This window comes from Pleurodeles waltl, chromosome 4_2, assembly GCF_031143425.1.
Source record: "Pleurodeles waltl isolate 20211129_DDA chromosome 4_2, aPleWal1.hap1.20221129, whole genome shotgun sequence".
Taxonomy (NCBI): Eukaryota; Metazoa; Chordata; class Amphibia; order Caudata; family Salamandridae; genus Pleurodeles; species Pleurodeles waltl.
This window is the reverse complement of record NC_090443.1, coordinates 740549715-740572019: the sequence shown is the minus strand read 5'-3', so window position 1 is coordinate 740572019 and position 22305 is coordinate 740549715. Positions and strand designations below refer to the sequence as shown.

Sequence of the window (22305 nt, the reverse complement as noted above, 5' to 3'; positions counted from 1 at the left end):
TGATTGTGCAAGTGGAGGAGGTGGTGGCTGTGAAGCAGGTAATGGACCAACTGGAGGATGAGATTGCTGAGGGAGCAGTCTGTGGAATGGATCCATCAGTTGCTGCAGAATGGCCATAAGTGCTAACTGCACCTGTAGCATTGGTGGTTCTTTCTAGTGGCACTCTGGGCCATACGATTGATCATAAGCCTTTGGATGGCCCTCCGATGCAAAGGTTTGAGGTTCATAATCATATTCCTGCTGATATTGCTCCACCCCATATCCCCCCTCTTCATATTCAAGGACATAGATGATAGTTACTAGCTCAGAGGTAAGACTGTGTGCTGCCTGCAGGCTGAGTAGAAACCTCCAATGGCAAATGTGAAACAGTCAATCCCAGAGAAGGTATTACTGTCGATGGGACAGCCAATTGGGTAGTCAGCGGGATATACAATGATGAGGAGGTTGTCATCATCAATGTAGCTGTAGTAACTGCAGTCAAGGAGGGTGGTACTGGTACTACCGTTGATTGGATGATCGTTGACAGGGATGAGTTGGTCACTGATACTCCAATTGACTGCCTCATTTCTTTGTCAATCAGCATCTTCGAAGAGAGGTCTTGCAGGTGTCACATTTGAAAACTTTGTAACAAGGGTAAGGACAGTAAATACAATGATCAAGAGTATCATCAGTGTAAATCTTGTCTGCAACCTAAAAAGGATTTAACAGAGATCTTCTCTCCTTCTCAGGCACACTGCCAGTTTGTGATAAGCAATAGTATGTCTGAGACAGTAATGTGGAGAGAATTGCGCCATAAACCCCTAAAACAACTCCATTTGCTAAAAGCTGAGGTTAGGGCTGGGTGATATCGAAGGAAGATGAATTAGATGTGAAGATATACCCCAAAAACATCATACTCGGGTTCGAACAAAGCTCTCATTGGAAATCCCCTCACACACAACATGCAGTAGAAATCCGAGATCTGGTGGTCTCTATGAGGAGGTAAAGAAGTTTGGATTGTTTCAAATAAAGAGGATATGCTACTGAACCGAAACTGTTGTTCGGCCTAGAGCCATTTCAACACTCTTTACTGCTGTTTAAAGTTACTAGGGATTCTAAGTCTGGCGACAGGAATGGTTCAAGCATGTGACTATGAAAGAGCCAATGTGAAGAACGTATATGAATGCTTTGAAGAAAAAAGGACAACAAATATTACAATGTTTGTTGCTACAACTGCTTAGTGGCCTGTAAAAAATAAAGTACAGCAGAGTGCTTGGCTATTTTATTAGCAGTACTGACCGCATTAACAAATATGTTAATACTACACCTATAACAAGATCTCAGAGGTCAGCAGCAATCTCATTAGCAATGTTCAAAAGGTAAGCATTAACATTAGTAGTAAAACCTCTCTATAGCAATATTCTGCGACAGAAGATCAGATTATATGGCAGGCCCTAAGAGGCACTCCTGCCCATCACTGGCTTAAGAACAGGCACCAACTTGAGTGCCATACCTTCCACTGAAATAAACATGGAAGATGAGGCAGGAAATTGGAGTAGGTTAATGTTTTCCTCATTGTCGACTCACACCGCCAGAAGCCCAGCGACAAAGCTCACATCCAGAATTGACTACATTGCTTAGAAAAGTGGGGTGGTTTAGAAACCCAGGCTTCCACTAGGAGAGATGTGAGGGGCTGAGCTGCACCAGTTCTTCAATACCTGTCATCGGAGCCTCTGACACCCGCATGTATAGAAACAATATATTGATTTTCCACTCATTCTCCTTGAGTAAGAGCACTTTGAAAGCAAGCATGGCAATGCCTACACCACTGGGGAAAACATGTGGAGTAGCCAAGCTTGACTCCCGCCTTTATATTTTTTAAGTGACAAGAAACCTAATGCATAGTAAGCATGTATTCCCAAAACTAATCAAACATAACCAGTAATGTATTCGATGACGGGTATATTACTCTAGTGTGAAGCATACCGATTTCACTTTGACTCCAACGGACTACATCCTGCTCAAGAAATCCTCGTCATCCCTGGAGTATCTTTACATTTTCTTTTGCTTTCTTTTAATCAATGACACAAAGATTCCAAGTGTGGGTGTGCTTGAGACTAACAGGAAAGCAATTCGCATTTTCCTTGTGCTTTCAAACTGCAATGAATGTAAAATTAAGTACGTGGATCGGATACTCAATAGCCTTAAGACTTTAAGACTCTGAAATACCACATACACTAATGGGGTGACAGTAAACGTTTCAAAGGATATGGCGACCTTGACTGGCTGAGTGAAGCAGAAACCAACAGGGCTGCGTAACTACTGCATTCAATACACTAGTTTGTCATTTTTGATGACCTTGCAACTTCTATTTTTATATATCACTTGGTCTCAACAGCCATATTGGGAACACCCTATTATCAAAATAGACAAATATAACCATGTTTAAGAAATGGGCACAACAAGGGTTCGATTAGAGAGTTCTACTTTACATCGTGATAAGTAGGGCTCACGGTTTTATGGTATTGTTTTTTTAAAAATTCATATTTATTTTGTGTTCATCCTACTGATATTTATCCATGTTTATGTTGTGTTCAGTGAAAAACGGAGGTTGCATTTTCTAGGCTACAGCTAGGCAGAATGCCGCCCTGTAATACACTCACGGTGCAAACAGACGCGTAAATACCACCCAAGGTAATGGAGTTCATTTTGAGGACAAAGAATGCTCGGGTTTACTTGAACCTCTAGAGGGCATGTGCCAAAGACATGTCTACGAGTGCAAGCATTCCCTCGGAGCCGTCTCACCGAGGGAGGCGGAATCTTGTATTGTGGACTTTTAACATCACAAGCTCCCCTTAGTCAGGTGAAAAGAGCAGCCGCTCGACTTGCCAGCAGTGTCACGTGGGATTCTGCTGATAAGTAATATCTTAATGCACTGATGCCTCTGCTATCTCAAGTCCAAAGCTAGTTTTGTTCGAGTGGCTCCACGAAATTGCACTGCCGATTATTGCAAGATTAGAAAAGCACTAAAACGTAGAGTATCGTTTAACAGTTATTTTTATTCATTAGGTTTTGACATCTGGTAAGTTTTCTAGTGCATTTCTTTCTTTGAAGGAATACTTAGAAGGAGGGATAAGGTGTGTCCTATATTCGGCCAGTCACACGATGCCTGCAGGGATGAGGAGTCGCACTGATCGGCACAAACATGAACATCTTCAGTGGTCCTTATACCCTGCGCTCTTCAATCTTCGCATGCAGAGCACGGTCTCACTCACCTAAGTTCCGAAGTGAGGTCGCTGATGGCGACCTTCTTTTCTTCCAGACATAGCTGGGCACGCTGTAACACATCCTGCAGCTCCTTGAGGCGTCTTATAGTTTTATTCAACTCTTCCTGGACGGCCTCCACTTGAGATTCCAGCTCCTCCCTCTTCTGGAGAATTTTCTGTTTCTCTGCCTCAGATCGGCGCAGATCGGACTCCAAACTGGCCACTGTTAGAAACACAGGTAATAAATGAAAGTTTACATGTCAATCAATGATGACGTGCCAAATACAAATCGAAATACACTATGACATCATCACAGATGCCTGATCACCAAGCAAATGACTGTAGAGAAGAAGAGACAAACAGTTTATTCATTCAGTCGCATGTCAGTGAAAACAACTCTGGATGATGATGTACTCCATGGTATGTCTTTCGATCATAAAAATGCAGGATGTAATATACTGTATGTTTTGTCACATAATGAAACATACACTTCAAAGTGCACCAACTTCTTTAAAGTCTGCTTTTTTAACTACTTTGCACTTAACTATTTAAAAATAGGAAAGCTGTGCAAGTTCTGTCTTACTGATTCCCTGTTAAACGGGTTACTTACCTTTGGTAAAGCTCTTTCAGATAGAGATTCTATCTACCCGCAGATTCCTCACCTTTTGAATATTTCCCAGGCATCAGACTGGATCAGGAAACTTTTGATAGTACCTCTGCATGCTGGTTTGTGGTGCCGTGCAGTTCCACACATAATGGTGTTGAACTCACCACGACCGATGATATGCAGGGTCGACATGAGCTCCAACCTGTGCGCTGTCAGTTGCTTTCAAGGCTGTCAAGACTTCCTGATGCAGAACCCCAATAGCAGATTAGCTGTGACCAGTGTGCTGATTCCTAGATTTGGGGTCTACTTATGGGTAGATCCCAATTCAAAGAACGGGAGGGTCAGTGACGAATCTGCGGTTAGATAGCGCCTCCATCAGAAGGAGCATTACTGATGGTAAGCACATTGTTTTTCTGATAGAGGCTTCTAAACACAGAATCCTCACCTTCTGAAAAGATACCGGACAGTCTCAAACCAAGGAGCCCTGTTAGAAGAGCAGGTAAAATGCCCTTTCTCAGTGAATCTGGCTATCCAGAGTATCACCTCGCGAACATATGGAGTGACTTACATGCAGCTGCCTGGCAGATGTCCAGGACAGGAACTCCAAGTGCCAACTCAGTCATTGCAGCTTTGGCCCAACTGGAATGGGCTCCCAGACCATCTAGAGGATTCTTGGCCAATGCGTAGCGGATGTTTATACAGAACACAATTGAGCGGGAGCCGGCCTCTTTCTGCACAACATTGCCTTTTTCCACTCCAGCAGTGATAGTTTGACCAACGTGGATTGGTGTCACAACTTTCGGCAAGAAGGATGCTCGAGTCTGCAGAACCAGTTTGTCTGGGAATAATGTAATGCACAATGGGGTACCACAGAAATCCTGAAGATCAGTCGCAGATTGCACCAAAGTGATGGTGATGAGGAACACCTTGAGGATGAGGAGCTGCACAAGGCAGCTGTGAAGTGGCATCAAAGTGAGTGTACATCAAATGTGAGGACCAAGTTAAGGTGCCACTGAGGCATTACGAAAGGAGAGGGAGGAAACAAGCATTGAAAACCTTTAAACAAAAACACACATCACAACCAATGGCTTAAATAACGATAACTGGTGAGCAACGATACAAAAACTGAAAGTTAAAAGATACTTAGTAACTGTGCCCAGAGCAAAGCCTTCCTGGGTACGAGATAAAACATACAGATCGTCAAATACCTTGGCCTAGAAGGGGTCAACCTGGAACACACCACGCCAAACCACAAATTTGTTCCAATGACAGGCATATACAGATTTCATGAAGGAATGCCTGGCTACCAAGATGACATCACCCACCGCCGGTGGAAGATCGTAGGTGCTTAACTCAGCTGCCGTCACTCAATCTTCATGCTTGAAAGTGGAGATTGCGAAGGCACAGATAAAGAACCCTGTCCTGCAGTTGCGTCAGCAGGTTCTCCTGGAGGGGCAGCCTGATCGGAGGACAAATGCTGAAGCCCAGGAGTTCTGGTTACCATGCTCCCTGTGCCCAATCCTGGGCCACTTGTATGACTCGGACCCGGTCATTTGTGATCTTCTTTAAAACTCAGGTCAGGAGCAGGACGGTGTACAGGATTCTAGAGTTCCGCTCTAGGCGGAATGCATATCCTAGCAACCAGTGCCATGGAAGCTTCAACATGCAAAACTGTTGTTATTGCACTTCCTCAGTGGCAGCAAACAGACTGAGCCAAACATTTTTCCAATCATTGGATGCAACTGCCACTCATGATCCACAAGACGTCTACGCTGAGCTAGTCTGAATCTGGCATTCAAAGTTCTTGCCAGGCAGTTCACCACTGTGAAAGTTCCCAAATGATCCAGCCATTTTCAGAGGGTCCAGGACCCTACATTACCTTGCTTATTGCAATACCACATGATGGTGGTGTTATCCATAAGCACCGCCACCAGCCTCATTTTGGTGTATGAAATGAAGGTTTTCAACAGCAAACGAATGGCTTTAGGAGGTTGTTATAGAGCCGGGCCTCCGTCTGAGACCAGAGGACTCTGACTTCCATCTGTCCCTGATGGCAGCCTCAACCCAGAAGAGATGCATCGGTGACCACTGGGTGGGGTGGTGAGATGGGTCTGCTGCTGACCCAATCAGAGTCTAGTATCAACCACTGCAGATATTTCGCAATCTCCTCTGAGATCTGGACGTGGTTGGAGGTCCCACTGAGGTTGGACCCAATGAACTTTAAAACATACAGCAGAGCCTGCTTATGCCACCTGGCTTGCTTGACAGCATGATGAGGGAGGCCATAAGTCTCAGCAGCCTCAGTCGACCTCACAGAAATCCGGGACAGAGGCTGAAAGATAGAGATCATAGTCTGAATGTCCTGGACTCTCCTTACCGGGAAAAGACACAAAACTAAACTGTGTCCAGAATGGCTCCAATGAAGAGGAGAGTGTAAAAAATAGTTGGGTGTGACTTAAGCATGTTGATAGAGAACCTCAAAGATAACCGAAGGTTTGCAGTAGTCTGGAGGAGGCTGACGACTGCCTGGGGTGAGCCAGCCTTCAAACCGCCACTTGTCCAGGAAGGGAAATATGTGCTACTATCACCAACACCACTTTTGTGAACAGCCAAGGGGCACTGGTCAGACTAAAGGGCAGCACAGTGAACTGAAAATGCTCCTACCCCACCACGAACCACAGATATCACCAATGGCCCTGCAGGACAGCTATACAGAAATAGGTGTCCTGCAGATCCAATACCACCATTCAGTCGCCAGGGTCAAGGGCAGACCAGAACTGGGCTAGGGGAGCATTTTGTATTTGTACTTTTGGAAGAAGGTGTTTAGGAGCACAGGTCTAAAATAGTACAAAGGCTTCTGACCTTCTTTGGCATCAGAAAGTAGGGGGGAGTAATAGCCACACCCACTTCTAGTGCAGGCACCCTCTCAATAGCCCCTTTGGCCAAAAGGGCTTGTACTACCTGCTGTAAGACCGACAGGTGATCCTTCGTCTGTCATTCCGGAGGAGGGGAATATACACCAGAGTGGCCATGAAGGGTAGGGAGTGCCCGTCTGGAAAATTTGTAGGACTCGCCTATCTGTTGTTCTGACCACCACCCCATAAAGATCACTGAATCATGCAGCCAACCGGGTGGCTGTGCTCCACGAAGGACACACTTAAGAGGTCTGGCAGAATGGGGCAGAGGGTGGGGGTCAGTGGACTGATTGGTGTATTGTGGATGCTGAAGCCTCGGCTACAAAAGGGCTAGGAACCTTGCTGTGGCTAAAATGGCTGTCTGTATGGGGTACCTCAGCAGAAGCAGCTGGTATGGCAGAGCAGACAGACCTAAGGAGCGCACAATGGCCCTGCTCTCTTTGAAGTCGTCAAGAGTGGAATCTGCTTTGTCCCCAAAGAGGCAAGTCCTGTCAAAGGGCATCCTCAAAAGGAACAATAGGACACTTCCTGAAAAGCCAGTCGACCGCAACCAGAATTGGCGACAAATAGCAACACTAGTGCCAGTTGCTAGGCAGATGGAAAAAAACAAGTTACTTACCTGTACACTGTGATTCTGCAGTATTGATATCTTTCATAGATTTACATGCTTGAATCTTCCCCATCGTCATCGTGGGAGTCCCATTGTAACAGAAATAAAAGCAGTGCTAATAATTAAGCATTAGTAATCTAACTGAAAACAAGAGACATTGCTAGCCAATTCACATTGTTTTACAGCTACCAAACTTCAGTCAATCAGAGTAAAGCCCCTGAAGCACTTTTCCCCGTAAAGACACCACACCTCAGATTTTGAGCACGAGTGTAATAAAAGAACAATGCGTAGAATAAAGAAACAGTGAGCCTAAATGGGGAGGAGGGGAGGTCATATGTGAATCTATGAAAGATATCAATACTGGAGAACCACATTGTACAGGTAAGCGACTTGCTTTTTTCCTCCAGTATTGTATTTTTTTATAGATTCACATACTTGAATCAGAAGAGTTAGCAGTAAGCAAATATGTCAAGGCGAACCACAGCAACATGAGAAAAAACTAAAATCTGAAAGTATGGAAAAAACGAACTCAAGATCGAGGCCATTTACATGAATGCACTATAAAGATGTGAATAAACATTGCATAACACAATAGGTATATACGCTTTGAAAAGCAAGTATATAAATGTATAGTAAAAGAAACAATAAAAGTTCTGTTGTACCTTAATTAAATAGATGACATAACACTGCTTGCCCAACAGCGGCATCTGCCTTTCTCGAGGAATCCAGACAATAATGCTTCGTAAAAGTGTGGACATTAGTCCACATCGCAGCCCTGTAAATATCTGGCAGTGAAACACCGGCAAACAGGGCTGAAGATGCAGCTACTTTTATTGTAGAATGTGCCTTCACCTTTGCAGTCAATGGTATCCAGCCTTTTCATGGCAAAATGTTATAGCTGCAGATATCCACCGAGCAATACTGGTTTGTAATAAAGCATGACCTCTTCTCGGTGGAGCAAATTAAATTGTTCCAATTTCCTAAAAGTCTTTGTCCTGTACAAGTAGAATTTTATACACCTAACATCCATCGAGTGTAGGCCTCTCTCTGCTATGCTTGGTTTAGGTAGAAGGAAGTTGGCACTTTCAAAAGGAAGTTAGGATTAGTTCACAAAATTACTGTCATCCGGGAATTTTAAGTATGGCTCATTAACAGTGAAGGCAAGAATTTCACTTACCCTTCTCACTGATGTGAGAGCCAATAGAAAATCAACCTTCCATGAAACATATTTAATCTCTGCTATATGAATAGTCATGAAAGTACTTCTTACCGGGTTGAGACAGGACTGTGGTGAGTTGCTATGCCACGGGGAATTTGTAAAGGCGAGTAAACCTTAAAAAGACCTCTTATGAACTCTTTAGTAAGTCTGTGGTACCATAAAGAGTTCCTAGCTTTGCCCACGAACCCTGGAAACAACTGCTAAATTGACCTTTATGGAAGAATGTGCTAGACGTGATTTTGCTAGTTGGAGCGAATAAGGAAGTATCTGCTCTGGAGTACAAGAAAATAAATGCGGATTATTGGTGATACACCAAAATATCTTCCATTTTGCCTTATATGTTTTACTTGTGATGCCTGCACAAGAGTGCTGGATAACTGACCTGCAAACTCAATGCTGTGAGGAGCCAAGTTGCCAAGTTTAGCAAACTCATCGGAGGATGGACCACCTGACCCTCGTTAAGGGGGAGAAGATTTTCTGTAGACTTGAATGGAATATGCGGGCACTCTGATAGGAGAAAAAGCTCTATGATCCAGTACTGCCTTGCCACGCTGAACATTCCAGTCCAATCTAGCTGGAACACATTTCCCCAAAACACTCTCTGTGGGAATCTGCTTTCATACATCCTGCATTATTTGTTTTAAAAGGTGGAAAAGTGATCCAGATTTGCGGTACCCCATGATGGAATACTTGTGGTAACTGCTGCTGCATCAGTTCCCATTCCTAGCACTGCTTCCTTATTCTGCTGAGAGAATCCACCTATTCATTCTCTACTCCAGGAACATGCTCCACTTCTAGAGAAAGTTTGTACTCAATTAACCATTTCTAAATTTGTTGAGCCTGAGCTGACCTTTGATCTCATCCCTCCCCCCCCCCTTGTTTGGTCAAGTAAACATAGTTGTGGTACTGTCTGTTCTCACAAATATAGAGGAATTGCAAAGTCAGAAAGAAAGACTGAAGGCCCAAGAAAACCACCTTCAATTCCAGAAGACAGATGTGCAAATCTGTCTCCTGGACAGACCATTTTCCATAAATCTCCAAGTCCTGTAAATGAGCTTGCCCTCCAGGGAAGCATCTCCTACCATTAGGATATAGGGCTGCACAGGAGTGAAAGATAGGCCTACATATATATTTGCCGTTTCCTTCCACCAAGCCATCACTAATTTCATAATTGGGGTTATCGATATTTTGTCTTCGAGGTTTCCCTGCCATTAAACCCATTGTGCGCCCCAGTTGTTCTTGTGAAGGCCTCCAGCAAAGACAACAATTTGGAATCAACGGGATGCAAGATGAAATCATTCCTAACACTAATTTGTATTTCCGGACAGAAGTGGACTCTCTTCAAGATAGGAAAGCTGTTATTGTTTTCAGTCGATGAATCCTTTCCGCAGTTGGAAATGTCTTGGAGACTTTTCGTGTCCAGAATGACTCCCAGAAATACTGCAGACCTGGACAGAGAGAGTGACAACCTTTCCATGTTCAGTTTGAGACCCAGGGTTCTGCACTGCCACACACAGGCCTACGTAGATCTTCCTGAAGTGGGGAATATGAGACCCTTTATAAGCCAGTCGTCTTAATTGATAATGGCACCCTGCTACCTCAAATCTCAGAAATATTTGATTCTTTACATGAATGGGAATATGGAAGTAAGCATCTAGGAGATCCAGAGATGTCATGTAATCCCCTCTATTCAGAAGCTGCAGGATGATCTGTAAGGATAGCATCCAGAAAAGTTATTTCTTTATGTATTTGTATAAGAGCCTCAAGTCCATCACTTGTCTCTATTGGGCCGATTTCTCTTTTATGAGGAAGAAGTTGGAATAAAAGCCCTTGTTGCGGTGAATTAAGAGAATTTCCTCTAATGCATTCTTGGAGAGAAGCAAATGATTCTCCTGCTTCATCAGAGACAGATGACAATGGAATGTTCTGCGAGGAGGACAATTGGTAGGCTTTTCAGTAAATTCTAGGGTGTGACTATGCAGCATTACATCTAACACCCAACCGTTGGAAGAGATGTTCTTTAATTGACTGTAAAATTTGAAAAGGGGATTTCCAATTTGTTGCTGATGTGGGACTGAAGTTACTGGTGCCACTTAGTATCACTGACGCCTACAGGAGTCCTGGGATTTTCGCCTATCCGAAGGTCTATGTGAGGGTTGTTAAGCATACAACGAAGCTGTAGTTCTATAGGACTGCTGAGAAGGATGTTGTAATCAATAGCACTGTTGGTAATATGGTTGGTATATGCTCTGTTAAAAAGGTACTCAGGACATAAACTACCCTCTACCTCTGCCTCCCCGAAAGGACTGGAGACGCCACTGCTGCAAGGTGCCCAGAGAACATATGGTGTCCATGTCTGACTTTATGGACTGTAGGGCATCATCTACTTGTTTCACTTTCAAATGGCATAGGAAATATTTTTGTCTATACCTTCGTAGGAAACAATGGGTCTTTCAGATAGCCCTAGCGATAAAGGACAGTGGCATCTGCAATCCGACGGAAAGCTGTTGAGGAAATATCCCCTGTAGCATCAATGATTTCAGAAGAGGCTCTCTCAATCTCTTGAAGTATCTGCTTCACTTCTTTCTTCTTATCTTATGGAAGATATACCAGACTTGCAGATATGTCAGACCTCATCTGATGATCACACCTCCCCTAAAACGGTCAGTGCACTGGAAGCCCTGATGGAGGTTGCAGTCATAGCGGAGAGGCGCTTACCAATGTTGTCTATCCGTCTACCCTCCTTTTCCTGAGGTGCAGAGCAAGGAGTAGAAGGATTTTTAAATTGCTGTTGGGACACTTGCATAATAACAGAGCCAGGGTGTGGATGACCAATCAGACATGTTGGGGAGTTGACAGGCACCTTGTATGTTATTATCTAGCTTGAGGACCACTGCTGCCACCGAAGCCGGGGTTTTTATAAGCTTTAGTCCCTCTTCCCATATATACTCCACTACTGGGATGGAGGGGAAACCTTAAAATCGTATAAGAAACATTCACTTTGCTTGACGGGAAGAGGCAGGTCAAAATGCTTGGATGCTCATAGCAGGAGCTCATTAAAAAAACAATATATCTCCAAGCCAATTGGTGGATCAGCCGGCACTGATGAGGGTGAAGCGGATAACAGAATCACATAATCATCCAATTCCTGATGACTCGGAAGGAATTATTCTCCTCCCCGGTTCCCCCACTCCCAGGCAGCTCTTCCCCATCACTGTCAACAAAGTCATACCTTACAGTAATGGGAGGCAAGATCCTCTTTTCCTTTTGCTGCTGCATGCACAAAGGAGTTTTAGGAAGGGGTACTAACTCCAGAGCCTCTGAACATACCAGACTATAGTGTGCCAGAGCATTCACCTCTGGAAATCTTTGAATTATTCATTGAGCATTTGGCGCAAATCAGTCACCAAAAACATAGGGACTGTGACGGTGTCCTCTTGCATACCATGATGCTCCTCATAGGTATCACGATACAGGTAATGATCCTGAAATGTGTCACAACCGGTTGACACTTGTCTTGAAAAAGAAAAGTCACTTTCTAGGTATTTGAAAGTGTCTTGGCCAGTATCTTCTTCATCAGTGTCCTGACATTTTAAATTCAACTGTGTTGGACTACAGGCTGGGCCATATGGACCTTCATTGTCCGACTCCTGCATCTCCAGAAGCCGCACCTGTGTAGAGGAGACACTAAGGTAGGATCTTGAGTCATGGGAGTTGAAATTCACTCCTCAGAGGCAAAAACCATTCTCTTGATGGACATCGACGGGATCGTTGGCAACTGCGTTGATGGCATGGAGGAAAGCTTCACCACATTAAAGTTGTTGCTGGCTTGGAAGAAACTGAGGACGTCAACAGGGGTGCCATCGATGTTTGCGCAGCTGCCAACAGTTTTGCTGACATTGTCAATAGTTTTCTTAATGAGGAAAAGGTTATCATCATCGTTCTTGTTGTAGGAGCCAGCAACACCTTTGTCGTCACTGGAATGGAAGCAGTCAACATTTTGTCGTTGCCTCCCCACCTGTCGACCGGATGATTTTTGATGACAGATCAGTTGACGAACGGATTTTCTTCCCCCACAGGCTCCTTGAAAGACATTACAGGGACTGAAAGATATCCCACCAAGACTTTACCCAAATGCATGGCATGCCAGAATCCCTCTTTCTATTGCATGCTGGATTATCCTGTTATATCCGTGCAACTTGGGCAAAAGAGAGCCATTAACCACAAACTCACTCACTGGTACAGGCGGCATATGAGAAGGGAACAGGCAGACACCTGCTCAAATGGTTGTATAGAGGCATGCAAATACACTCATGTACATCACTAGCGCCCCCTGGAACCCGCTGGGAGGAAGATATAGTCCAGCATTAAATGACAAGGAGAGGTGGTTCATGCGTGAATCTCCCAGCAAGATATCACACAACTCCTGTTTTTAATTCAGTTATCCCTAATACATAAATCATATTTAACACCACAAAAATGACACATTTTTCCCACCCCATCCCCAGATTGCCCCAGATGTTTCACTGGTTTTGCTAATCTACTACATATACTCTGGTCATGCCCCCTCCTTACAAACCTACTGGGCAAGCATTAGTTTTGCCTTGACAGACCTAGCGGAATCCCCTCATTGGTGCACATTGAAACACTGTATATTAGGCCTTTCCCTAGCCCTCTCTCGCTTTGTGAATCTGGCTTTATTGTTAACAAAAAAGTCAAAAAAACGAGAAGGTGGAAATCACCAGTGCCCCCCCCCGAGTAGACAATTAGCGTAAAGAGGAAGATCAATGGGGACTGGCTGAAAGTCAAGCACTTCTAAGAGAAGAATACCGCAGACTCCGTAAAAGACGTATCTCTTTGCAGTGGGACGCCCTACATGAATCATTTAAATCACAAACCGTCTGAAGAGAAACAATGAAGTGGTCCCTCCCAGTATGATGACCCTAGACCCCTAAATGTCTCCCCTAACGGCTTATAAGGAAAAGGTAGGGCACTACCGGACAACTCACATCTTCCCAGAGATTGGAAACTTGAGATGCAAATAATGTCTAGACGGGTTCCTTTCACTCCCCCACCATTCCCCTAATTGCCCACTGACAGATTTCCCCCACCATTTCTTTCCCTCTTATTTAACATTGGAAGCAGAACAGCTGGGTTAGGGAGAGTTGAGATTTAGAGTTAATTAGATTCTCCATGGAAATATTAATGGATAAAGTTATTATGTATATCTTTATTGTTTTATATATAACAGAAATGTGGCAAGTATATCGTTATTATTATGCAATGTACAATTACACTTAATGCTTATAATTCTGACTGTAATACTGACGAGTTATCAAAGTAGCCTCTTTTTATGATTTGGTCCTTCAAGATTTTTGCTAAAAAGGTCCAAAAATGTTTACACCCCTTTGGCATATTGTGCGGGTATAAGCTGTAAAGGCATTCTTAGTTGGGATCTTCGGAGAAGTTTCCCACTAGACTTACAAGGCTTGAACAGCCTCTTTACTGAACCCTCTTACATGCTGGCAACAGGGAAGGAAACCTAAAGAATGTACCTTAGAGTTGCTTAGAGTTCAAGAAATCACTTTGAAAGAACCAGGAAAGGTCAATAGTTGACAAAAACACTGTGACAGAGCAGAGCTCAGGGAGACTTTCTAACACATGACGTGCAGTAAGAATCTGAGGTATGGTGACTCTGCAGGGGAAGAGTGCTTCAGGGTCTGTACTCTGACTGACTGAAGTTTGGTTGCTTTAAAACAATGTGAATTGGCTAACAATGTCTCTTGTTTTCAATGTGATTCCTAAGGCTTAATTATTACCACTGCTTTTACTTTTGTTACTGTGGGACTCCCACCATGACGACAGGGAAGATTCAAGCATGTGAATCTATGAAAGATACAATATTGGAGAATCTGTAGTATCCAGAGAGCAGCCGATTAATCTTGGCATCCGGGAGGTCATCATACCAATTTTCTTCATGGTAGGATTGGACAATTTCATCACCTGCATCGTAGGCAATACTGGACTCTGCCCCAAAGAAGGAATGTAGCGTATGAGACCTGCCTTGTGGAAGTGGAACACTGAACGGGTCAGATGGGGGAGGTTGCGATTCAACAGAAACCGAGCACTGACTTGGTTGAGGTCAGGGTGGTGTCAACTCGAGGTCAGAGAGCACAATGACCACTTTGTTTTCCAGCGTCAATGGAGTCGGCATTGGCGTCAATGCTCCGGGAAATGGCATGGATCGTGGAGTTGGAGGCGGTGGCAGTAAGGATGAAGGAAGAGGACCAGTGATGGTTTAAGAGGGTCCAACTGGCGCGAGAGCAAACTCACTGGTGGTATCTCAGATGGAGTGCTTCTCGGCTTCCTTTGGGCCTGCAGGCATGACAGAGGGAGTCAAAATTGATCCGAAGAGTCGGAACATGGCCTCACTGAACTCTTGGATCTGCCTCAGTGTCACAAACTGGCCCGGAAATTCAACTTGTGCCAGAACAAGTTCTAAATGGATTCCGGTGTCAGCTGACTCTGGGAGCGAGTCTGAGGCCAGAAGGCACCCTTGCGCCTTCTCAGGTCATGTCACACTAGGATTTTTTAGAAATGATTTTTGTCTTTCCCAAGGATTTGAAGTGCACTGATAATCCACATCGGGAAGACTCCTTCGACTTTTAGACTGGGAACGGACAGACTCTTGGACCGATCTCAAAGCATAGGTTCGTTTTGTGGTCCCGGATGGCCTCCAGGTTCATCAACGCACATTCAAAGCAGGCCTTAGAGTCATGACTCCACCCAAGGCAAATCTGTTGAGGGTCTGTCACAGACATCTGTTCGTGAAAGTCCCTAAAATGTTTTACCTCTGTCGTCTTGGGTAGTGATATTTCCCCATGCACACTGGGTAAATTTGGAGGTAAAATAGGTCTCAAAAGAAACAAGAGGCAGCTCTCCATCCATTTCTGGTGGCTCTGAAAGAAAGGAAGTGACGTAATTGCGTGGGAGTAGTGGCTATGATGACCCCGCTTGTCATGCAGCAGAATGCGCCAGTGCATAGCTACACGGAGCGGCTACTGATGTGCAGAGGTACTGCTCAAAAGTTTATGTATCCAGTTTGATGTGTGGGGAATATTCAAAAAGTGAGGAATGTCTATCAGAAGATCCATAACACTCAAATGTGACCTGCAAACTGCTGATGTTTTCATATAAAAAAAAGTGTGGCTCAGGTCGATGGCAGCAGTTATTAAGCAGGACCAAAGTTAGACACTAACATAAGGAGAACTCTCAATGAGTGAAGAACAGGTTTTTCAAGCACCACAGGTTGAGTTACATCTTTGGAGGATTAAATGTGTTATGTAAACAGAAGGGGAAAAAACAACAATCTTTCCTCACCCCACTTTTGTTTTTTCACAATTCTTCCTGTTTCTTTACTTTCCTTCTATAAAATCTAAGCTGCTAACCTTGTTGTTTAATTTAGATCCATGTGTGCTTCCCGATTATTTCCATGAAAGTTCCAACTACAGACAGTACAAACTCAGAAGTCTGATTTAAATAAATTGAATCTGAGGCTGGATAGTCTTGCAATCAGTAAATTAACTTAAACTTGAAGAGGCAATTAATTTAATCAGTGGTTTCAGTCCTTCCTTTTCCTCCTTTCTCCTATCCACACACACTGAGCCTGCATCATTTTGTCAGGTAAGAAAATAACAACACAGCTTCCAAAAGCAGATCAGCTACACCAAGCACCTTTGGGAATTTCAAGTGGTGCTTAACAGACAAAATTGAATTACATTGAACTGTAAATATCTGCCTTCCTCCACAAAATGCTGGGCACTTTCTGTGTACTGGAAAACTTGGAATGAGTCGAACATATCAAATCTTGCAACATGCTGCAAGAACTTGCACCAAAACGATCATTCCAGTCTCATACACTTGTTGAGTGCTCTGCAATCTGAAATCAACCACAGGAGACCCAACAAAATGAGGCTTTGATGAACCCCTGCCACCAGGCCTACAGTCCGAGGCCCTTCCCTGTTTGCTGACTTCTGAAATCATTTTGGTGGGTAGGGGAAGTCTTTCTGCCTCACCAAACACAAATAAATCCAGTAGACATGGCATCTGTGACTCCGAAGGTCAACTGCCATTCATGGATTTCCAGGCCCACTCTGAACCTGCTAAAGTTTCCTCTAAGATGGCAGCCGGTTCGGGAGGAGTTTAGGGGAGGGCAACCTGAGAGTGCAGCTCAAAAGGTTAGGACAAGGTCTGGTGATGCCAAGACAGCCAAATAAGACTGTGGGTATCTGATTAGTGACCCATTCAGAAAATAACATGTGAGGGTAAGCTGTGTCATGGAGGCTAGGAGGCATACCTCCCCTTTCTGTGCCTGCCCCACAAAAATAAGAGAGTATAGATAGAAGTACTCCGGTGGTGGAAGCATAAAAAGCACAATTAGGACCCAATTGTAAGTTAGGGAGAACGCTATTCCAGGAGGGGGCCAGGGTAGCATTAGTGAATACCATTTTGATGAATTCTACCTACCTGACTAGTTCTACACTCAGATTGCCCAGGTGCAGGAACACCAGACCCAATATTGCCACTCGGAAAATCCATCTGGTAAAATCACATGAAGCTCTGGCTACAAGTACACCCAGGACTCTGCTCTGCTTAACCCCCTTCTCATGGCACACATGGGCATGGAATGCTCTCCTCTGCCAGATAACCCCTGCTGTCGCCTGACTATCTTCCACTCCACACCAGCCCAGGTTTGGCCCCAGAATGGGGGGCATTAAATGCAGACTGGGACCCAGTCTGCATGTTATTCTCAATTCTGTGGACAAATACTCATAATTGGAGGGAGTTATGTGCAGGGCTATCAGTTAGAGACAGTATTTACGGCCACACGGTATCCCTGCAAATAGAACCAGCCACCTCATAATCAAAGCCTTAGTCTTAGCCGAATTCTCTCATTTTGGTTGGTGTCTGGAAAATCACACAAAGGCTTAGAAGAAATATAAATACTTTAGCACACACAGATCCTTTCTATACAATATTTCCATAGTGGTTTATGTCTGACAAATCAAATGCATTCTATCAAACATGCACTCAGTAAAATCTCAGGACATTTTCTGATACAAATAAGTCTGCGGTAGACCATCATTCTGGCCATAAATCTCAACTGGAGGAAGACGCAGTATTTATGAGGCTAGTTTGCATCAACGGCTACCAGCTAAAGTAAACTGGAAAATGCAACTGGCAGATATAAATGCAATTCTACCTTTAAACTGAGTAAAAAATGTAAACTTTCAGAAAGCCGAGTATATGATTCAGGAATTGTGTGTACACAAAACTAGTGAGCGACAATAGTGAGGCTTTACTCATCCGAGAAAGGCACAATTTACAGCATTGGTTAGCACTGAATGAGAGGATGGTTGCAGCTATTATAGCCCTAACACAATATTTTTAATTCCAGAGGGGTCAAAGAGGTGGCCATAAATAGGATTGTTGGTGGTTTAAAACCGGCATTAAGTACATTTTGGGTGATACAGTAAAGGGCCTTGCACCCATTTCACCCAGAGCAAGACATAAATGAGTAACTATAAGGCAATATTCGGTTTGAAGAAGGATGGATAGGAAAGATTGTAAGCACAGTACAAATTATGCCAATATATTACACATATCAAAATACATTTCTATTACATATTAACCACCATTTACTCCTCATTTGTAATTTTAAAATAGACATATCAATCCATTACATAAATGACTGCATAAGACTGCAAGATATCATTTAACTCCTGTTTTAAATTCAGACTGCAAAAAAAGTTTCACCACACACTTTATGGGCCTTCTCCTACTTTCAAGCCCGTGTGAAGCACTTTGTCAGGTTTATTCAGGTAATTTGGAGCTGCCTACAGATCACCGTTCTCTTACCTGAGGAGAAAGAGGCTTCCAATGCATACTACATTTTTAACTGCCAAACATTTTACATTAGTTAGTCTGAAATTACACTGATAATGTCATCGAGAACCCCTGGTGACATAAACCAGGAACGGTTTGTTAATGTTACCCAGAACTCAAGACAGCTTTATGATGCCACAATATACTTTTTTTATTTATTATTTATTTATTCAATTTTTGATAAACATGAAACAACAAAGCCCCAGGAGCAGTGCAAATGCATACACAGATAATCCCGGCAGTGTCAAATCATCAAATGTCTTTCAACCAGTCAACGATAAGATATAGAAAGGGAAATGTTCCCATCGTGCTCAATGCATCAGGTTCCATCAAACACAACATGTGCTAGCCATTGGGATTAACATTAGAAACAAGCCTCAAGGATGGAGGCTAAATTCTACTGCGCTCCCAGGACTGAAAAGAACAGGTCAGCAATCAACAAGAGAGAAAAAGGGCGGCAGAGAGGGACATGGGCAGCACAGTCATCTATCCCAGCAAACAAACATGGCGCAGAAGAGCGGCAACTCAAAGCTGATCCTCCATGTGCGTGGCCAACCAAAAAAAGCACGCAACATTTCATTTATAAGACTCCAAAAAGGAGCGCTGGGGTGCCCAAATGTCCCTCGGGCGAGAGCCCTCAGGAACCAGTTCCTAAAAAGTCGTTAACTGCTCCTGGCAGAACGCAGCATCTCACAGCCAGTCAGCCCCACAAGGGGCCCGGCCTCTCCCCCAGCACATCGCCACTCTGCGCTTAGCCAACAGCAGCAGTGGGCCCACCAATCTCTGCAAAGCCGACAGCATTCCGTCCACCAGTCCCAGCAGCACCAGCGTAGGGGGGAGGGGCAGATCCAAGCCAGTCATCTCCGCGATCGCATGCATCACTTCCAGCCAAAAGTCACGCACCTCCCCACAATGCCACGCCAAGTGTAGAAAATCAGAATCGGGGGCGCCACACCTTTCACAATTAGCATCAGCGCGCAGCCCCATAGCACAGAGACCTCGAGGAGTGTAATATTAGCGATGTAGGAATTTAAAATGAATAAGCCGCAGCCGATAATTCCAGGACAGTGCTCTCATGTGTGCACAGCATTTCTTCCACGCTTCTTCAGAAATGTCCTCCCCAACATCCATTTCCCACCTGGCTTTAGCAGACATGGCAATGTCACTCTGCTGTTCCTGCAAGCAGCCATACAGCTTAGTAATGAGTTTACGCGGCGACTGCACACACCACAACACCTCCAGCGCCTGGCAGATCCTCGGGTAACCGGGAGTCCCGTAAATGGCGCGCAGAGCATCGCACTAACACGCAGGACATATAACCTGTGCAAAGCGTTATCAGCTCCGTCTCCAAGCGCCGTCTCCGGGGAGATCAACTACCCCCCCCCCCCTCAATCCAGTCTCCTAAAGATATTGGGTGATAGCCTCACAAACCTCCTCGCGGAACGCCGCATCCCGGAGTGCGCCCTGAGGCAGACGCCAAGTAAAGGCGGCAAACGGCCCCCAAGCCACCGCCAACTTCAACTTGACTAGGGAGTGGTCCGACAGAGTTCAGGCCATATGCTCCACCGACCGTGTCCAAAGTTCCAAATCTCGCATGCCCAGCCAGCGGTCTATACAGGACCAGCTATTATGCACATAGTTGACACATGTGCCCTCCCTCTTATCCCCATGTTTCGCCCTCCATATATCAACCAAGGCGCCATCAGTCATGACAGTCGACAATGCATTAGCAGAGGCGGAGTGTCGCGCCCTGGACAAACTTTCCCGATCCCTCTCCGGATCCAGGACCACATTAAAATCTCCTCCCCAAATCACAGCGCCACCACCCATCGAGTCGACCAAGCGCCAGACCTCGCAGAAAAATTCAGGGTCGTCAACATTAGGGACATAAACCGAGACAAGCCTGCAAGGCCTATCCAGTAGTGTTCCACTCAACAAAACATAGCGCCCATTCAGATCCACTATTACCCGCTGAGTGCGCCATTGCAGCCCCCTACGCTGCAGAATCGCCACACCCCTTGCATACAGCGAAAACGCGGAGCCATGACATTCACCAATCTATCCAGCTTTCAAGCGATTAAGCGTAGCCGTCACCAAACGAGTCTCCTGCAGCATGCATATTTCTATATTCCGGCGCTTGGCATGAGTAGACATGAGCCGCACCTTGCGCCCGTCATTCAAGCCACGCACATTGCAGGTGAGACAACGAATCAACGTCACCCTCCCCAGCACCATCGAAGCAACCAAGCCAGAACTCCATACCACCACGCCATCCCCTCACACCAGTCAGCCGCACATAGACAGAATAAACAAAAGAGAAAGGACAAGGAAACAAAAGGAAAACAAATTGTGAACAGACCCACCCACGCAGACCCCCCCCCTCCAAACGGGTCAAAGCTAAGATCCACCCCCCCGGGACCCACAAAAAAACAACCAAAAACCCACAACACAGTGACAGGACTCATCCAAGGGTGGTAAGGCTAGCCACCCAACCCGCCATCCAAACAAGGACAGGGGAGGGAGGGCAAAGGGTATAATGTCAGAGCGGCAAGTGAGAATAAAGGGTACTGTAGCAGCGCTCCCTTATAATCATCCAGACCAACTGGTCTTTTGGCACCCATGTTCATTTAATCATTGTCACTTAGGACTGCACGCTCAGCTCCAGAGTCATCCGCACTCACAGTCACAGACCTTCGGGGAATCGTTTTAACAAAGTTAGCCGCCAACTTCGGGTCCGTAAAGAAATGCGATGTGCCCCCATGCTGTACTTGGAGCTTTGCAGGATAAATAAGAGAAAATCTAGCATCAGTCAAACTAAGCGAGCGTTTAATTGGCAAGAAGGCCCTACGTGCCGCCTGCACACTTGGAGTGTAATCCGGAAAAAAGTTCAGCTCAGAGTTCTTATAGATCACCGGGTGTCTTTCTCTGGCCAACCGAAGCACAGCATCTCTGTCGCGGTAGTTCAACAGACGGATAATAATGGGTTGTGGCGGGGTCCCAGGCGGGAGCCGAGGCCCGAGCGACCTGTGGGCTCTCTCCACCACCAGCACCTGGGAAAGCTCTCCAGGAAAGAGGTCCGCAAGCATTTGCTCCATGAAGTCCTCCATCCTGCCCATATCCGTGGATTCAGGGAGACCAATCATTCTGATGTTGTTGCGGTGCGACCGTGCTTCATTTTTATTTCGTATTACCTCCAGCACCCGTTCCATCTGCAACAATTGTTCTCGTTCTCCGTGCCGTTGATCCTCCAACTCCGAAGTGCGCATCTCTAACTGGTCAAAGCGAGCATCTTGATCATCCACCCTGGCTTTGATGCGGTCCATTTGCTCAGTTAAGTGACCAAGTTTAGCCTCTATGCCAGCTATGCTGTTTTTAAGATCCAGGAACATGGCTTTGACCGATGTGTCCGAAGGCTCTTCCTCCGCCGGCATCTCCCCCGATTGAGGCAGAGACACCTCCCTTCCTCCTACCTCCGTTAAAGGAGATATTCGCCTGTCTCTGCTCTGCCTTTCCCATACTGACAACCACACATACCCCACAAAGGGAGACTCACCGCCAATTCCTGGAGAGGGGTAGCCAGCGCACCAAGTTCACACAGGTAGTTATCACCACAAGTAGGAGTCTCCAAAAGTAGCGCAGTATCTCTCAAGTAGCGGGCCTCTCGTCCGTAGCCTCTGGGCCCAGCTCACCGCCAAGATCGGCAGCCCACCATCAAACAGCTAGGGGGCACAAAAGGCAAGCCCCCAATCAGGCCTCCTCAGGGC

The 22305-nt window shown here is 45.2% G+C and overlaps 1 protein-coding gene across 4 annotated transcripts in view; it reads right to left on the bottom strand.

The window, feature by feature from the left end:
- CCDC18 (coiled-coil domain containing 18) overlaps window positions 1-22305 on the bottom strand; it is a 574107-nt gene that overhangs the window by 136444 nt on the left and 415358 nt on the right. For all 4 annotated transcript variants that reach the window (XM_069232377.1, XM_069232374.1, XM_069232375.1 and 1 more), the window contains one exon: window positions 3255-3468. In XM_069232377.1, the coding sequence (XP_069088478.1) occupies window positions 3255-3468 (214 nt within the window). The remainder of the gene's footprint in view (window positions 1-3254; window positions 3469-22305) is intronic.